The 18,366-nt window shown below is 24.5% G+C and overlaps 1 protein-coding gene across 1 annotated transcript; it reads left to right on the top strand.

Annotated features, from left to right (window-relative positions):
* The first annotated feature begins 2,779 nt into the window (after positions 1 to 2,779).
* LOC112686019 (nuclear factor related to kappa-B-binding protein-like) lies at positions 2,780 to 4,778 on the top strand. The gene is made up of 5 exons (XM_025558118.1): positions 2,780 to 3,179; positions 3,280 to 3,476; positions 3,551 to 3,780; positions 3,856 to 4,082; positions 4,155 to 4,778. Exons 1-5 carry the CDS (start codon positions 2,817 to 2,819, stop codon positions 4,776 to 4,778), a joined length of 1,641 nt encoding a protein of 546 aa, XP_025413903.1. The 5' UTR covers positions 2,780 to 2,816.
* Positions 4,779 to 18,366: the final 13,588 nt, after the last annotated feature.

The raw sequence follows: 18,366 nt of genomic DNA, 5'->3' as shown, positions 1-18,366 counted from the left end.
TTATGCAAGTTGTACTTACTCTTCCTATAAGTTCGTCAATGTGTGAACGTAGTTTTTCTGCAATGAGAAAGATTAAAATATTGCTGAGGTCATCCATATTACAAAATAGATTTAACAATTTAGCTATAATTAGTATTGAAAATTATATTTGTAAAAAAATTGATCAAGAAGCCATACTAGATTTATTTGCAAAAATAAATAGATACATTATTTTAAAATAAATATTTTTTAGTTGCATTATAAAGAGTTTTGATTGTTAAAATTCAAGTATATGTAAGAGTATATCAGTATATGCATAGTATAGTATATTCGTATCTATCTAAAATAAATCACGCTTAGGTTTTGCATGATGTTTTTGGTAATATTATAGATTTAATTTTTCGGCTTTGATATGCAATAAAGTATTTTTAAATATCAGCCCCCTCTAAAATTATGGAGAACTTACGCCTATGCTAAAAACCTCGGGAGGTTTTCATACGTCGTGAGAACGGAGAATCGATTTGGCGACACAAATGTCTTGTTAATCTTTACTTTTGTGTTAGTATTAGGCGAAGAGGAGGACGACAGATTCTATTTTGTCGATTTCGATGTAGATGCTCGAGACATGACGGACGGACCCGGCATCGTCCTAATATATGATCATGATTATCTGATAAAAAAAAGCGAGCGCAACGTGACAAACGTGCGTATGCGACGGCGGACGCACAGCAACTAATGAGAGTAATTATATACAGTTGATTTAATTTATTTAAAATTTTTAAACTATTTTAAGTAAGTTATAAAATTATCATATTTATATCATTAAAAATGAAAAGGGGATCCCCGGCTCCCGGAGGAATTTTGATTTAGGTAAATGAAAAAAAAATCCAGTTCTGAAAAGAAACAAAAAAAAAATTGAATTATATTATTATTATTTGATTATTAAATGAGAGTTATTATGTAAAGTTGATTTAATTTATTAAAAATGTTTAAATTATTTTAAGTAAGTTACAAAATTATTATATTTATACCAATAAAAATTAAAAGTTAAAAATGAAAAAAAAAATATGAAAATGGTTATCTGACTCCCGAAACAATTCTGATTTAAAAGGCCGGCCGCACACCAAAAGAGCAAAACTGCTTAAAGCAGACTTGACAGCTTTATTATGACTAATCAAAAATAGAACTCATGTAATTCAGTGAAAACTCGCACACTGACGTCATAGTCAAAACAAAACATTTTTGCTCTTTAGTTAATTCTAGTCACTAGACTAATATTAAACTAATTAAAATTCTAGTCACTAGTATTTTATCAAAATAGAACATACTCTATTCCGTCAGTCATGATAAAATAATTTTTATCATTCATAACTAGTAGGATACCGTAGTCCTTGCAAAACGGTCGTACGTAACATATATAATTATTATATTATTATAATTTTTAATTTTTCTACACTAACTTTATTATGATCGCTGAAAATATAGACCTGGAAACACTTGTCCAACAAAGATCAACTACATAGGTGTGCGCAGATTCCTGTTTCCGGTGTGGCTTTTATTTTTTTTGATCACCCACCCCCTAATAAAACCCCACCTTAAAAAAAAAAAAAAAAAAAATAAGTAGAAATAAAATTTATTAGAAAAACTGATGCTCAATCTGATTATCAATGAACGTCAGTCCCGGAAATTTTCATTTTTTTGTAACTTAATAAAATTACTTATTATTATATTTTCCATTTTAAACAAGCTTTCAGTTGATTGGAAAGTTGAAAATCATATTTTAGATTTAAAATAATTAATTAAACACATGTTTTAATTTATAGCATTTTTTGAATTATACAAAATATATGTAAGTATTATTTAGATTTTGTTAATAATTTAGGAGATTGACAATACATTAATTGATTCCTAATATTAATATAGAATCAAGAAATAAAATCAATTTTAATATTATATAAATATATAATAGGTATGTATTTTTAACCATCTAGACAATAAATATTGATATACTAGTGTGGTAAATATTACAAATAACGATTAGCTAATATCAAATATTGATATTGTTTTTTATATAATTAAAATATTAAAATGTATCTTAATTTAATAAAATGACAATTTTAGGTTGTTAATAAATCAATAATTTAATCTTAATTAATTATCAACTGAATTTAATTTAACTTTAACCAAATTTATATTATATTAGACATTAAGCGTGATTTTTAAATGAAAATTGGTGACACACTTTATAAATGTATACATATAAAAATATATTAAACTAAGGGTCATACCAAAATATTAAGATAAATAATAATGAATAGAATAACTACTATTTTATTGAGGGTAGTTAAAATGATAGGAACGTAAAAGTGTAATAATATAAATTAGATACCAAGTAAATATTAATAACTAGCAATCATTTATTTATTAATCAATTTATTTAATATTTTAGTTATATCTTTTATCCGTATTATTTTTCTAAATAATTTACTATTGGTAGTTTTTTAATCAATTAACATGTTCGATGGAAAGTAATTATGTAAAGTAATTTATATAGAAATATTATTTTATGGATCCATGACCTTGAATTTTGTTTGTGATTTATTGAAAACAGATTTTAATACTTAAACAAAAAAATTCAAAGTGTCTTCTGAACTACTGTTTTTTTTTTTTTTATAGCCAATATTTTATTTATAACATTTTTAAAAAAATTGATTGTTACCTAGGTTATTTAAAAATATAAATTGTTTATGAAAATGTTATGTTAGTATTAACTTTGAAACTAGTAATTGGTTTAATATTTTTTATACTAATTTCAGTAATTATATTTTGACTCAATAATGTCGGGGTATAATAATTATGAAAATTGGCCGCAAGAATCAACTTCAAATACAGACGAAGAAGAATTGTCGTCTCCTGAAATTGAACAGGATGATAGTGACGACGATTCTGCAACTTCAACATCTAGCACGAGTACATCTGCATCCAGTAGTAGTGGTAGTAGTCAGTCAGGCTTTGATTCTGAAAGTACTAGTACTGCTGATGAAGACGAAACTATATCACTCAAAACTGAAACTGTAGTGGCTAATAAAACTGAGCTTAGTTTACCTGTTGGAATGTGCGAAGATGAAGAAGTTTTCAAACAACTTTTTTCTGTCAACTCTTGGGTATGCTTAAGTGACCAACAAAAGCAACATTTAAAGGTATAATTGTGTAACAGAAACTCACCTTTATACAAATAAAACTTATAAAAAATAAAATTAAGTGTAAAACATACTAAAATTTTTTTTTTTTTTTTTGTAGAATTTTCTTCCAACTTTTCCTGAAAATGATTTAATGGAAAAAGAAATCACTTTAAGAATGCTTTTTGGTGGTCAAAGTTTTCGATTTGGAGTTAATCCAATTGATGATTTTCATGACAAATTAAAAAATGGACATTATCGTCCTGATATTGTTAAAATGAAATCTTTGTTAAGACGTACTCTCAAAAAAGAATATAGGTATGGATTATTTAAATAAATATTTTTTAATTTCTGTTAATGTACTTAATAAGTGTTATTAATTGATGTTCCAGAAAAAATCAACGTATTCACAGTTTTAATACATTAAAAAAATTACTCTCTGGACGTACAAAGATTATTGATATTCTTAATGGGGTTTCAACTACATCCACGATAAATACTGGGGGTAGTAATAGTTATACTATGCATCAGCAAGTAAGAAGAAGATATTTTCGTGAGCTTTCTGATATTAAACATCGAGTAGGAGATGATTCTGATAATAGTTCAGATAGCAATTATCAAGGTTTGTATGTTTTTAGATGTTTGGTTTTAAAATTTTGTATTTTTTATTAAATGTTATATTTTTTCTTTTATTTAGAAGGACCACCTGCTCGTCTGAGTAAAAAACAACGGCGTAATTTAGCTGTTTTACAAAATTCTCTTTCACCGGAAGTAGAAACTATCACTTCTACTTTAGCAACATTTCTTGAAGGAATAGATTTGTCTAAAATTGCTTTGCCTATGAGTAATCCTTTTGATCCAACTGAAGATATGTATAGAGAAATGTTGTTATCTCATAAGAGAAAACAGAAGAAAATTGAACAAGTATATTTTTTAAAACAATTTAATATTTATGACAGGTATAATAGTTTTACTTTTTTTTTTTTTTTTTTTAAGGAAAAAGAACAAATAAGACTTGACCTAATGAAAGAACAGATAAAACCAGCTGTTTCATTGGGAAATGAGAAAAAGAGGTCAGCAACTAGCGATCGGTCTCGAGTGAAACGAACAAAGGTTATTAAACAATCAGCACAATCATCTTCATCTTCATCTTCACAATTAGATGTAAAACTTCCTGTGCAGTTGGATGGATTTGATAATATTACAGTAAAACAAGAACCAGTTGAATCAGAACCAATTAGTATTCCATTGATTAAAAAAGAGGTATATCATGAGCCATCTCCACCTATATCAACATCACCACCACCATCAATACCACCACCACCACCACCACCAATATCACCATCATTACCATCACCACCACCTTCAACACCTATACTTGATTTGATTCAAGAAGAATCAATTAAAACCAATTTAGATGCCATAAAATTAGAACCAAAATTAATTATTACTGATATTGTTAAGACGGAAGAAGAAATAGTACAACAGAGGCAAATTAAAGTTGAACCTATCAGTTTAACGGCTGATGAAATACGTAAGGCAGAAGAAGGTCAGGCTGCTGTAGCGATGTTGTTAGAGATAATGAGTGATGTGGAAGAGAAGTATAATAATTCGCCATAAATATTGTCATCACCTTCATCTACACCTCCACCATCTGAAAACAAGAAAACAATTTAGAATCCAAGTACAGTCCACCTACTTATCACAGTAGTTATAATATAAAATATTATATTAATAACTGATTAATTTATAATTTAGTACGTTATATTGTTTTCTGTTAAGAAATTATATCAAAAATTATATTTAATTATATTTGAAAAAATCATTATTTATTTCACACGATTTCTGTTAGCTGTTATTATTAATAATGTAATGTACCTGTTATAATAATAATACATAGTACATTATTATTAAATCATGTAACTGCTATTCTCCATTACTACACCGTTGTATTTTAAATTCTGAGTGAAATTTGGAATGTATTGGCTTAAATATGATGTGTTTTATTTTGTGTTTGTGTACACAATTTCAACCAAAATGATAATCACAATTATTAAAGATTTTATATAGAAAATGTTGTCTAGTTGGTATGTTGAAGAGGTTGATTACATAATTTCTCAACAGTTTTTAATAATTGAGAAATACTGACCATAAGTTATAAAAAAGGCAACATTTATGTACGGTATATTTGACAAAATAAAATATAAGTACGTATATTATTTTTCTTCGTAACTCGAAAAATAATAATCGTAAATCGTTTTGGTTTAAAAAATTATCTTGAGAATTTAACAAACATTTTTTAAAATATATTTATCACTACTTAATGAAAAAAAAAAAATTGAAATTATTTTCAAAAACAATTTTATGAGCGTTTAAATATGAAATTTTGACAAAACGTTAAAAATCAAGAAAATTCACTTCATTTCTGTACTTGAAAATTCATAAAATATTAAATGTTTATACTTAAAATTTTATTATAAAAAACATAATTATACTGTTTTATATTGTAATACTATTGTAATATTATTGTTTACTATAATTATATTGTATTATATTATATTCAATTTTAGTTAAATGATTTGTAGTGAAATTTGTATAGGTTTAAATCTTAGAACATAGTTCTTACGAAAAGTTTATTAAATTCTGAAATATAATATTTATTTAATTTTAAATACACGAATATAATAAGAATGTATGTACAATTTAGGTCATGTAAGACTCCATGAGCGAGATACAAGTTATAGAGTTAGGGAATGGTATTGCTGCATTGATCTTTTAAATTTGAAATCAATCTACCGTTGTGTTCAAAAAAGTCACTTAATCGTGTCCACAGCCAAAATATACAAATCATGATAAAATCAATATATTCCTTGTTTCACCCGGAATATAAACAATAACAATTATAGATATTCATTTTTTTTTGTTAAATTTTGTATGAATTATATTTAAACTGATTCGGTACCTTAAATCTTCAAACTTAATTGCTAATTCTTAATTGCTTTACTAATAAAGTCTTGTATAGTTCAATTTTTTACGGGGGATAGATTGTATTTTTACTATAATATTTTAATTTTAAAACTTTCAAAATACATATATTCCTTTCCTCGTTCGAAATTTCAAATCTAATTGAAAAATGTATGAACTGTTGATTTGTTATTCTATAATATTTTATTAAGATTTTGATTTCTGGGAATTTTAGTTTTGTACGTTTAATATTTTTAATTATGAGTATTTTTATGAAGGTATATTTTTTACTTTGTTTGAATATACTTTGAAATTTAACTTAAATTATATTTTAATTCCGAGGGAATAATAATTGAATTATGATATCGTTGAAAATTCAATTACAGTTTTATTAAAATTATTTTTCTTTTAAAAAGTTACCGAAATAACGCTGTGCAGTGTCTTAAAATTGTCTTTGATAGTTTATATTAAATTTTATTATTTCTTAGAGAGTTATAAATATATTTATACATATTTATTTTTTTATTGATTTCATAGTTGTGTTTTTGAACCTACGCGACCGTTATAATCAGTGCTTGAATTGGCAAAAATTAATTAGAGGAGCTCAGTCCAACGATTTAAAAAGTGCGTTCCACGTGTGCAGTCATTTAACACAGTCCCGTGGAGGGCTTCGTCCCTCACTCCCCTCTAAAAAACTTTATATATATTTTTAATACTACTTTTTAGCTACACAAAAATTTAAATTTCAAATATTAATATCAATAATATTAATAACAATCTATACAATGAATAAAGTATGATATCATATATACCAAATTATAACTATATGTCTGATTATAATCAGACATTACTATTTATATTTTTCCTCAAATGACGATGCCGTTACTTATCATAACCACCATATAATCTTTTATTATCTACGAAAATATATTTTCTTATGAAGGTACTAAGCGTGATTAGAATTACCCCGTTTTAGTGCAAAAATATAGTTGGGATACGTAGAAAAATAAAAAAAATTTACAGGAGCTCCGTCTCTATGCGCCCTTTCCAATTCAAGCACTAGTTATAATATAAACTATAAATATTAACACATAAATATTTGCTTTCTCTTTGATACCTTAAAAGGTAACCTATGAATTCAAATTTTATTTGATTGCTATTACCAGGGCCGGATCTAGGGGGGGGGGGGGGGTGAACCGGGTCACTTGCCCCGGACTTTTTGGTCGGAGGTCGCCAAATTACAAAATAAGTTGTGTATATTTATTAATAGTTTTTATTCATTTTATAATAAAATTTTTGTACAAATTACAATTTCTATCTCCATTTGACTTTATGGTTATAACAATAAACTCAAAAATCCAATGGATATTATCTGTCTACTAAATATATTTTCTGCGATTCATTCTAGTATATTTTATTGCTAATAGGATATCTACAAGCTATAAATTACGATAATCAGACAACCATGATGTTAAAACCCGATTAACAATACTGATAAATTAATTTTTTTTCGACATGTAACAACTATCAAATTCAATTATTTCAATTGAAAATCAAATTGCCAAAAATTTAGATTAAGACGATATAATTAACGATTTTGTCGCCAGAAAAGCAAGAAAAATCAAAATTTAATGATAATTTGATTATTGTATAATGATTATTTTCATGTATTAGTTTGTAATAATTTGTATTTAAAGTTTTTTATTTAATACATATTTTTTCTAATCTAGCAAATAGATATATTTTTTTTTTATTCTCTTAAATTTTTTTCTTTAGAGTTTAATTGATACATAAGTATAATTGTAGGCACAACAAAGGGGGAGGGCGCTAATTTTATACTTTGCCCCGGGTAAAAAATATACTAGATCCGGCACTGGCTATTACCAACGTTTTATATATTGCTTTGACCCGTGTAAATGAAAATATATTAAGAGTAAAACAAACATCGTAGCACCTCGTCATTTCAACAGTGATTGAATTTCCTGCTAGCCAATTCACCAGAAGTTTTCATTATTAAAAGCTCACAGTCAATAATGACCAAGAAAGGTAACGTTTTTGTTACTTTTAGGGAGTATTTGGTTTTCTTCCTAAGAGAACCTCTTGAGACCTTAGATTCAAGTTGTTGAGATCAAAGTTAGTCATGCAAGTGCTTGATTTTGACGTTTTGTCTATCAATATAGTCATTTTATGCAAAATTAACACATTGTGGTTTTAATGCGAACCCTAAATATCTTCAAAGTTTGATTAAACTCTATTTAATATTCATAATACAATAGTGCGCTCTTTGATTATTGTTAAAAATATACTCCCTTTAATTATATAATATTTTTTAACTAACCATATACTTTTCTATAATTTAAACATAGTTTACTCATTCAGTTTTTTCGAATATTGATAGATGAGGAATAGAATGGTTTAGTACAAAAATTATATACACCTATATTATGTGTAAATAATAGTGATTTTAACTGTGGTTTAAATCAAAAATGACAAGGTGATAGATTAATTAAAATATAAAAATATTAATAATAATATACTTTGTATCATAACATTTTGAATTTTTTTCAATAACTTATCATTCATTTTAAATTTATAAAAGTCAAAAATATATTTAATTATTAATTTAAAATACATTTTTATGGAACAAAATAACATAATGTGTCATATAGGTTTCTCTGTCTATGACTTGTATATAAACTCAATTGTTTTTTAAGTATGTGCAAACATGTGTTTTTGGTCAGTATGTTTCATATTTTAATTATATGACTGTTGGGTTACATTTTTATAAACCACTACATTAAGTATTGGTACTTATTATTTTAACTATATTTACAATCGGTTTTTCATTCGGAATTTTTCACTTAAATTTTATAATTATTTTGTACTCAAATTATTTATTGTTAATTAAAGAAATCAGTAGAAATCTAAGAAATGTTTTTCAAATGGTAATAAATTTAAATTATTGATATTTCATTTATTACTAGAAATTATTTTTAGTCATACTCTCTTCTCTCAGGGTTATATTTAAAGCAGGGGCTGGAACCGTTTGAATTTCTCATTATCAGTTCCGGTACAGGTTCTCAGAAAATAAAATAACTGTTCCAATTTCGTTCCGGTTCTTTGTTAAAAAAAATATAGGTACCGGTCTCTGTTATCAGTAAAATATAATATTATTTCTTATCTAGTGAATATATTATAATATTATATATACATACTATAATCATGGGTGGATCCAGGTTGCTGGTGGCTAGCGCCCCTCGGAGACAATAATATTTAAAATGATGTATATTTAGTGTATACTGGGATAGACATTTCACAATAATACGTTTTTGTGATAAATATATTTGTAATAAAAACTTCAAAAGTATAATAATTTTAAATAGATACCTATCCGGAATGTACATTTTATATAATTAGTAAAAATATTATGAGAATGGATCCCTGAATGTTTATAAACAAAGTAGTGATAACTAATTTTATAAAACTAATATTATGCAAAATAAAACAATTTTATTACGGAACCTAAAAAAATCATTATAATTTAAAAATTCCGGTTCGGTTCCGATACTTAATTCATTAGTATAAAGGTTTTGATTTCGATTTTGGTTCTTAAAATTTAAATGGTTCCGATTCCGATTCCCGTACCTGATTAAAGAATAGCTATTCTATAATAATAGTGGCAACGAAATTTTATCTTGAAATGTTTTTCTATAATAATAGTTAAACATTATAAGATAAAGTTTTGTCGCATAGTAATTGTCTTCAGGTATATATTTATGACAAATTTAACACTTAATTGGATCCTAAACAAACATCAAATATGAGTTTGTATTTTATGTTTCTAGAATATTGGTAAGTCCATTTATATAACAATATTTTGTTAATATATTAATTTTCAGAATAAAATTACTATATATCTTCAAAGTTTACAATGGAATTTAATTTTTGAGTTGGGCATTATTTGAATAAAACATTATTCTTTATTTATTTATTTTTCATTCGATTATTTTTTATTTTTTTTTTTATTATTTATGCATTATTCTAAACAGTTGATTCATTATTATATAAATACTCATAATTCGGTTATTCGTTATTCAATAATTGTATATAATTATATTTGACTTGAATGTATCTTACATAATTTAAGGTTTTAACTTATTGAAATCAATGATTTCGTATTTATAACATATTACGTGGTATCAAATATTATTATAAATAAATTACGATATAACTTAAGAATGTTATATCTCAGTATGCTTGTATTCAGCCAGTACTCGGTTTATATTTATTTTAAAGCGCTATGATCTATTCAACATCGACAGTTCATTATATTTTTTTAATATTTATATAAATACATAACATTAATTGTAAAGTTATGGATGATTTAAGTTATTGAATATACTTAATAAAAATTAAAAGGAATTATTAAATTATTATTACTGTCGTAGTCGATATGTTAATTTTTATTGTTATTTGCATTTTGTTGTACGAAAATTCAATATTATTCATTTATTATTCTGAGTAAATTGTTCAGAATAATTAGTTTATTTAAAAATTAAACTATATACCTACCTAAAGTTATTATTTTTTTTTATTCAAACTAATACTCTTAAAATTTAATATTATAATTTATTTTTATAAAATAAACAGTTATCCATGATTTTATTTTATACCCATTATTTTGATTTGTTTTTGCCCAACTCTGATTTCACTTAAGTATTTATAGTTTAAGAAGACAATCTAATACATTTACATATTTTAGAATTTGAATAAAACAAGAAAGCTATTGGTCTGACCATAGTGAAGTAGGTTTTATTTTTTGTGTTTGTCTACACAATTTTGTCCCGAAGGATTCGATAATTGATCCGATAATTATAATGTTAGAAGTATTCAGATAGTAAATATTGTCTTATAGGCATTAAGAGCAAAGGTCATTTTATAAATTGAAGTTGCATGACAATTTTTTTTTTAATAATATTGATTTTTAATTGATTTAAAATTTTTAAATATAATTAGAAATAATAAGTATATTTTATTATTTGATTGATTAATAATTACGTTTTATTTTGAATGCCACTGCTCACTATGTTATTAGATATAATAATATACAGCTCATACATATAAAAAAATAATTTTTAATACTGAAACAATAAACTAATCTTTTGTAATACATTTCTAAAATATGATGAGTAATTATTTTATCTGATGTTCGATGATAATATAGAAATACTGTTTTATAACATCCTACACAAGTAATAAAAACAAAATTTAAAGCTTTCAGTTAGTTAACTTCATGTTAGTATTTAAAATAGGTAGGTATCATTGTTCATGATTATTTTTGAGTCTTAGACTACGAATAGCAAAAATATTGATAATAGTTTGGAATCTAAATAGTTTAATAGTAAAATTTACTCTGAAAGTTTAAATAATAATTATATTGTTTTAAAAGGGTTATTGAACTCGTGTAGAAAGGAAAATTAATTTAACAGCTCTTTTCTAAACATTAATTTGGTAAAAAGTAATTCGTTAAAAAAACTTTTTCAGTATAATAAAAAATATAATTTTTCATCAGAATTCTATTCAAGTATGTACTATCAGTATTTAATATTTTAAAAATATTTCATTTGCCAATTTTAAAATAACAGAAAAATACTTACTCGCTTTTTTAATGTAAATTTATTAAAGACTGTATTTTTTCCATAAAATAAAATGAATTTAAAATCATATTTGTGAATAATATAATTGTTTACGTTATAAGTTGTTTAGTATTTTTTTTAATAGATTGTCAAGGATCTCAATAACAGTGCATTTTTAAGGATGTTATTTATTTTGAAATTATTCTAATACCTATAAATATTAAACATATATTATACGGCGGATTGAAAAACAAGGCTAAAGAACATTTGTCTGGAGCCTAATAGTGTAAGGTTCCAAACTTCTAAAGTTTTTCATTGAAAATTTTTTTTTTATAACTTTCGGACATCTTATTGAGTCACATATAATTTGTCAGTAATTTTTATAGGAAAAACATTTTTAATTTAAATCAATGAACATGTAAAATAAACTGTGTTATAATGTTCAAAGACGGATAACATAAATTATTTTAGGATTTACATGAATCAGATAAATAATTACTGTATATCTAATAAGTGTACGTAGTTTTAAACTCATTAAATTATATTTTTTATAATTGTGTCTAATCGCTAAAGTAGTAATTATAAAAGTTTGAACAATAATAAAACTTTTAAAATGCTGATGTTATAAAACAACTAATTACATACATTTATTTTATGCAATTATATTCAAAAACATAATTTAAAATAGAGGGGTTTCATTAATTAGTAGTTATAACAATTAGAATAAAAAAAATGAATTAAAAAGATATATTTAGTTTATTTTGTATAGTACATTGTGATTTATCTATATTCAATTTCAATAATATCTGTTGTTTATAATTTAAAATTTCACCGTGGCTATTATTAAATACATAATTCTTCATTTTAAATACTTACTTTACCTTGTTCCTATTTTTTTTTTTAAACTATGTTACTTAAGGTCAGACTACAATATTCGGAATACTGTATTCAGAATACTTTTTAAGTATTTCGAATACTTTTTAAATACTTTTTTTGAAAGTATTCAATAAAGTATTTTGAATACTTATAACGAGTATTCTGAATACTGTATTTCGAATACTTTCAAATCATCTCTTGTAAATGATTTTATTACTTCTCCGTCGTATCTTGTATAAGCTAATATCAGGTAATCATTATTGTTGTAAACCATAAACTATTAGTTATGTAATATAAAAATACAATAAAATAAAATATATTTAGTCTACGATTTCAAATATTTCTGTTGAGTGGACATCTATTATTTTTATAGTATAAAAACTAGAAGTGTTTTAAAAGTATTCGGAATACAATTTGTATAAAGTATTTGAATACATATTCGGAATACTATTGTTTGTAAATATTCAAATATTTATTCTAAATACTTTTAAAAAGTATTTTACCCAAGTCTGCTTAAGGTGATATTATAAATTACAACACCTATATTGAGTTATGGAAAAATAAAATAATAAATTGGTATAGTTTTTTTTCAACATTACTTATGAACTAAACTTATTGATTTTTTTGTATAAATGATTTATTTCAGCTTAGTTAAGTTTATTTTACTCAAAGGTTATTTGAATATTTCAAAAAATGAGATCCTTTTTAATATTTTATTGATTAATAACAGGAATATCCATATTTATGCATTTAGAGTATGTTTACTATGTCATGTCAAAAGTATTATTTTCCCCTGTCTCTTATTCATGTAAAAATATGTATGGAATATTTTCAAGCCACAAATATACATTACTACACACTATGACAGTATTGCTGCTTTTGGAAAAATGAAAAAATGGTGGTGATATAATATGAGCTTTAAATTGAATATAGATTCTTGCACAATTGTAGTCATGCAAGTTTGAGTGTAGGATAATAGTCGGGGATTTGTTGGGAGATGTGTTTTTCATGCACAATATTTCTGAGGCCAAATGGCAAAAAGTTGTAAGCTGTCGCACTAAACATCTGCGACTTATCATCCAAAATGGTTATTCCAAACATTTTATCACAAATTGTGATATAGGAAAAGCAGCGTTCACTATAATTGTTTTATTTTTAGGTACAAGTTATGATATAATTTTAATTTGATATAAATTGATGATAATAAATTGATAATAAACACAGTATTATTAACTTGGTTATACAAAGCGTATTTTCTTTAAAGTCATGTAATTTGTTTAAAATTAAAAGTTTCACCTTGAAATTCTTAGATTCTGCTTGAAACGTAAAATGTATCGGTTTTACCATAATGTGTGTATATTTATTTATACGATTTAGATCAGAACGATTACTCCAAAAATCATAATCATAACATATATTCGAAATGTTATCTAGTTATTACTTTGAAAGAAATCATTTTATGAATCTCCAAACAGTTTTCCTGATAATTAAGAAAAACTGATGAAAATGCATAAAGAAACAACAATATTTATGGCTTAACAATATTTAACAAAATCAAATTTTAGTTTTTATCGTTATTCAAAAAATAGTAACCGTAGATACTTAATTCTAACTGAATGTTTTTATCACTATTTGATTTGAATAGCACGATTTTCAAAAGACTTTTATGAACTTTGTATTAAATTTTCAAGGCTTTTTGCCTAGCAAAATTATTTTATCAACATTATAAAAAAAAAATTAAGAAAATTTGAAAATTTGAATTATCTATGAATAGCTCATAAAAATATTTTCAAAATTATACCATTTTTAGAAAATGTTGATGTGATAATTTAGTGCAAATTTCTGGTCACTACGATTATTATTTTTTGAATTATAATTAAAACTAAAATTCGGTTTTGTTAAATAATGATATGGCATACATTTGATGGTATTTTTGTAATTTTTGTCATTTATTCACAATTCTTAAGGGAACTATGTTTGGAAGTTATGAAATAAACTCTCTCAAAGTACTAAATAGATGACATTTTTATTAGAAATTATTAAAGATTGTGACGATCAAAGCAATCGTTTTATTCGAAGTCATGTACACAGACGCAATAAAAAAACACACATACCCATCATTATTAAACCAATACGTTGCTCGTACACGAATTTTTCATATTAAGCGAATCATACATATACGAATGAACTCGCGTTATAGTACAAATACCCTAATTAAATTTACACAATCAATTACACACACATACATAAATATATATTTATACACACACCAAATAGTATTTTGCATATAATTAATATATGTGTATGTGCATAGAGGTTATTTTCAATTGTTACTATATTACTATTATTTGAAATAATTTTCGTTTGGCAGTTTCAGGTTAGGTTACAATTAAAATTGTCCATAGCCAAAAGTATATTTCTGTTCTGAACTACCATCGTTCCTAACCTAACCATAGGCGAAAATATGTTTAATCGATCAACGCGTTTTTTTTTGATAAGTGTACTCAAATGGAAGGCTAAGCTTATTTACGTTTTTAAAAAACTTGGAGTTTTTATTCTTGCCAATTACTCAATTCTTTAGTTTTTTTGAGCCAGTAGCATTTTAGCACAATACAACAGTCAATTTCTCTCTACTCTGCGCTTCCATGCGACTTCACTCCTTTAAAATCTAACGAACAGTCGGGTAATAAATTATAAAAAACATCGGTCCCATCGATATTGAATGTTCGTCATATTCCTCACTTGAACGAAATCTCGAAGCCATTTGTTTACGTTTCCATCTGCAACATTATTTGCAACAAAGTCAACTTATAATTATCGATAGAGCAATGGATTTAAACGAGAGCGACTAGCATCAAGCCAAATCTCACGCTTACATATTTACATACAAAGAGAATAAAAGTGATAAGAAAAGACATTGATAAATATATACTTATATGAGTAATGAAACAAAAATAGAAAATTATATTTTTCTTTTCATGTTAATCAACATAACGGCGATATGTTTTCTAATAATTGTTCGTATTTTGTATTAACCGCAGAATTTGTGTAAACCGAAATCAGATTTTTTATATTAATATTTTCTAAATATTAATTAAGGTTTACAATGTTAATTAATATAAATTACACTGATTCTCTCTCGAAATAGTTTTAGAAAGAAATTATTTATCATTATACAAGTATTATTAAGGTACATTATTCCGTTTGATTATTTTTTAAAAATTGTGTGTTTATGATTTGATAAATATTATCGTTATATAATTTGGTTATTTGGTATACATTAAAATATTGCAATGATAATGTCAAGAAAATTATTTATGTAGTATGTTTATATTATGTATAAATTGGGCATATAGTAAAAAACAAAAACAAAATCAAAGAATGTAATGATGGTTTTTATCCGAGGTAATAAAAGTGCTCGATATTAATTAATTTAAATTATAAACGGGGAAAATATCTAACACTTTTTTTTTTTTGAGCTATTAGTAAACTATTAAGCTCGTCAATTAAACACAAATAAAATATATATAATACATTTAAATAAATAATTATAAATTTTTAAATACGAAAGACATCTTCATAGATGAAAGAGATAATAAGGGTAAAAATATCTAACATAAAAATCTTAATTTAATTAATATAATATAAGAGATAAAAATATTGTTTACAATATTATATTGGAAGAAATGAAATCAGATTGACCTTAAGGTATATTTCGATTAAATTTTTCACTAATTGTATGTTGAATTATTATTTTAGAACAATTATATTTCTTTTAAAAGAAATTTTTACTGTAAGTTTTCACTTACGTCTTTTAATAAGAGTATTAAAATGATGATCTTAATAATTTTTTGGATGATGTAAAAATACAATTACATAACAATCGATAAATGAGACAGTTCAAAACTATTTGATTTATAGTTTCAAAATAAGTAAGTTGTGTTAGGTTGAGAGTTTCAACCATATATTAATTTTATCTTTCCAGATTTAGCTAGTAAACAAATAAAAAATAAAAAAGTTTTGTATTTGATGTTCATTTATTTGGTGGTCTGTTTGTTTGATAAAGTACTCATATATTTTCATTATATATCATTCATTTTTACAATCAAACTTATAATTTTTGTTAGGGTGAGTCATACAAAAATAATAATATTTATGTTGATCTCAATATTCCACGTACTTTTAAACCACTGTGTGATGTGAAAAAAAAAATTATACATAAAATGAATGAAGTTATGTGTAATTATTTTGAATTATGTTTGTATAGTATAATATAACAATATTTATAAAATTTTATTTTTATCTTCAGATGCTACTTTAAATCTGTAAATCCTTTTCAACTTTTTTTTTTTTTTTATTGTTAGTTTTAATTAAAAACTTTTAGCGAAGTATATTGAAATCTATTTATAATTCAGTGTAATTTTTTAGTTGTAGTGTTATATCATGTTACTGGCTTGTATTTTGTTCCCGAACGATTATACAGTCTTAAAGTTTTGACAGCAGGTAAAAGATGAAAAATATAAAATTGAAGGTAAGTTATGGCTCGAAAAATGTTAAATTTTTATAGTAATATCTGTTTTATAAATTAGGTATTAATAATAATAGTTTTTACGTGCTATATTATTTGTTTTCCAAATATTTGTAGTACTCACTAATAAGTCACCGGATAATTAATAGCGACATATTTAAAAATTCTAATCTTATGTTTATTTAGTCATATACGTATTATACTCCAGAAATATTACCACTACTTTATCCTTACTTATCCAACTTATGTTATACTATTTATTTTTAATGCAGTACATTTCCAAATAATTTTTTTTTATTTACGAATGTCATGGTTAAAATTTGATCCTAAATTTTGCCAGTGACTATTTGATAGTAATGTGAAAAAGAGGTACTCGTACATAGTAATTATGAAACATTTTATAATGATGTTAAAGTAACTAGCTGGTATCAAAATTCTTTTGATTCGTAACTGCATCTTTAAAAGCTTATTGAAATGTACGAAATCATGTTCACAGAAATGTTAAAATGCAAATTACGAATAAATGTACAATTTAAATCCAATATTTGAAAATTTTGACTTTTGATTGAAACAAAAATATTTTTAAAATGCATATCATAGGTTGGAAATAGGGTAAAATATCTGGAATAACATAAACAACTTATTATACAATGTTTGATTGGTAAATAAAGACTTTATAGTTAAGATGAAGAATCAGAGGTTATCTAATGATAATGAATAAAACTATTGTAAAAATCAATCAGATAGCAACAAGCTATTCTCTAGAATTTGTGGAGCTTATTCGATGTTAGAGTTAAGGCATATCTACTAATCTAGTACACAATATATATTGAAGTACTACCAAAGAATAATTTATATTCATTTTTAGGAGTACTATTATCAAGTATTAAAAAAATAAAATCGTCTAAGCTATCGTATTTGTTTGACTTATATATTATTTATTTAGGATAGATTATCGTATTATCGTATTATCATTTTTGAAATAATTTAATTTCAAAAGAGCAGAAAATGTGGGTTTTTGTGAAAAAAATTTCATAATATATAAAAATATAAAATATAATACATGAATTAAACATGATCGTGTTGATGTAAAATATATTAAGTAACATACAAAACACATGTTACCTGACATAATAAGTAACTATAATCTTACGCATACAATTCCATAAATGTGTATTTACCTGTATTTCATATCCCTATTCAT

The sequence above is a fragment of the Sipha flava genome, unplaced genomic scaffold, assembly GCF_003268045.1.
Source record: "Sipha flava isolate LNK unplaced genomic scaffold, YSA_version1 2_pilon_pilon, whole genome shotgun sequence".
NCBI lineage: Eukaryota > Metazoa > Arthropoda > Insecta > Hemiptera > Aphididae > Sipha > Sipha flava.
Note: the sequence above shows the minus strand (reverse complement) of the source record. Positions and strands in the feature narration are given on the sequence as shown.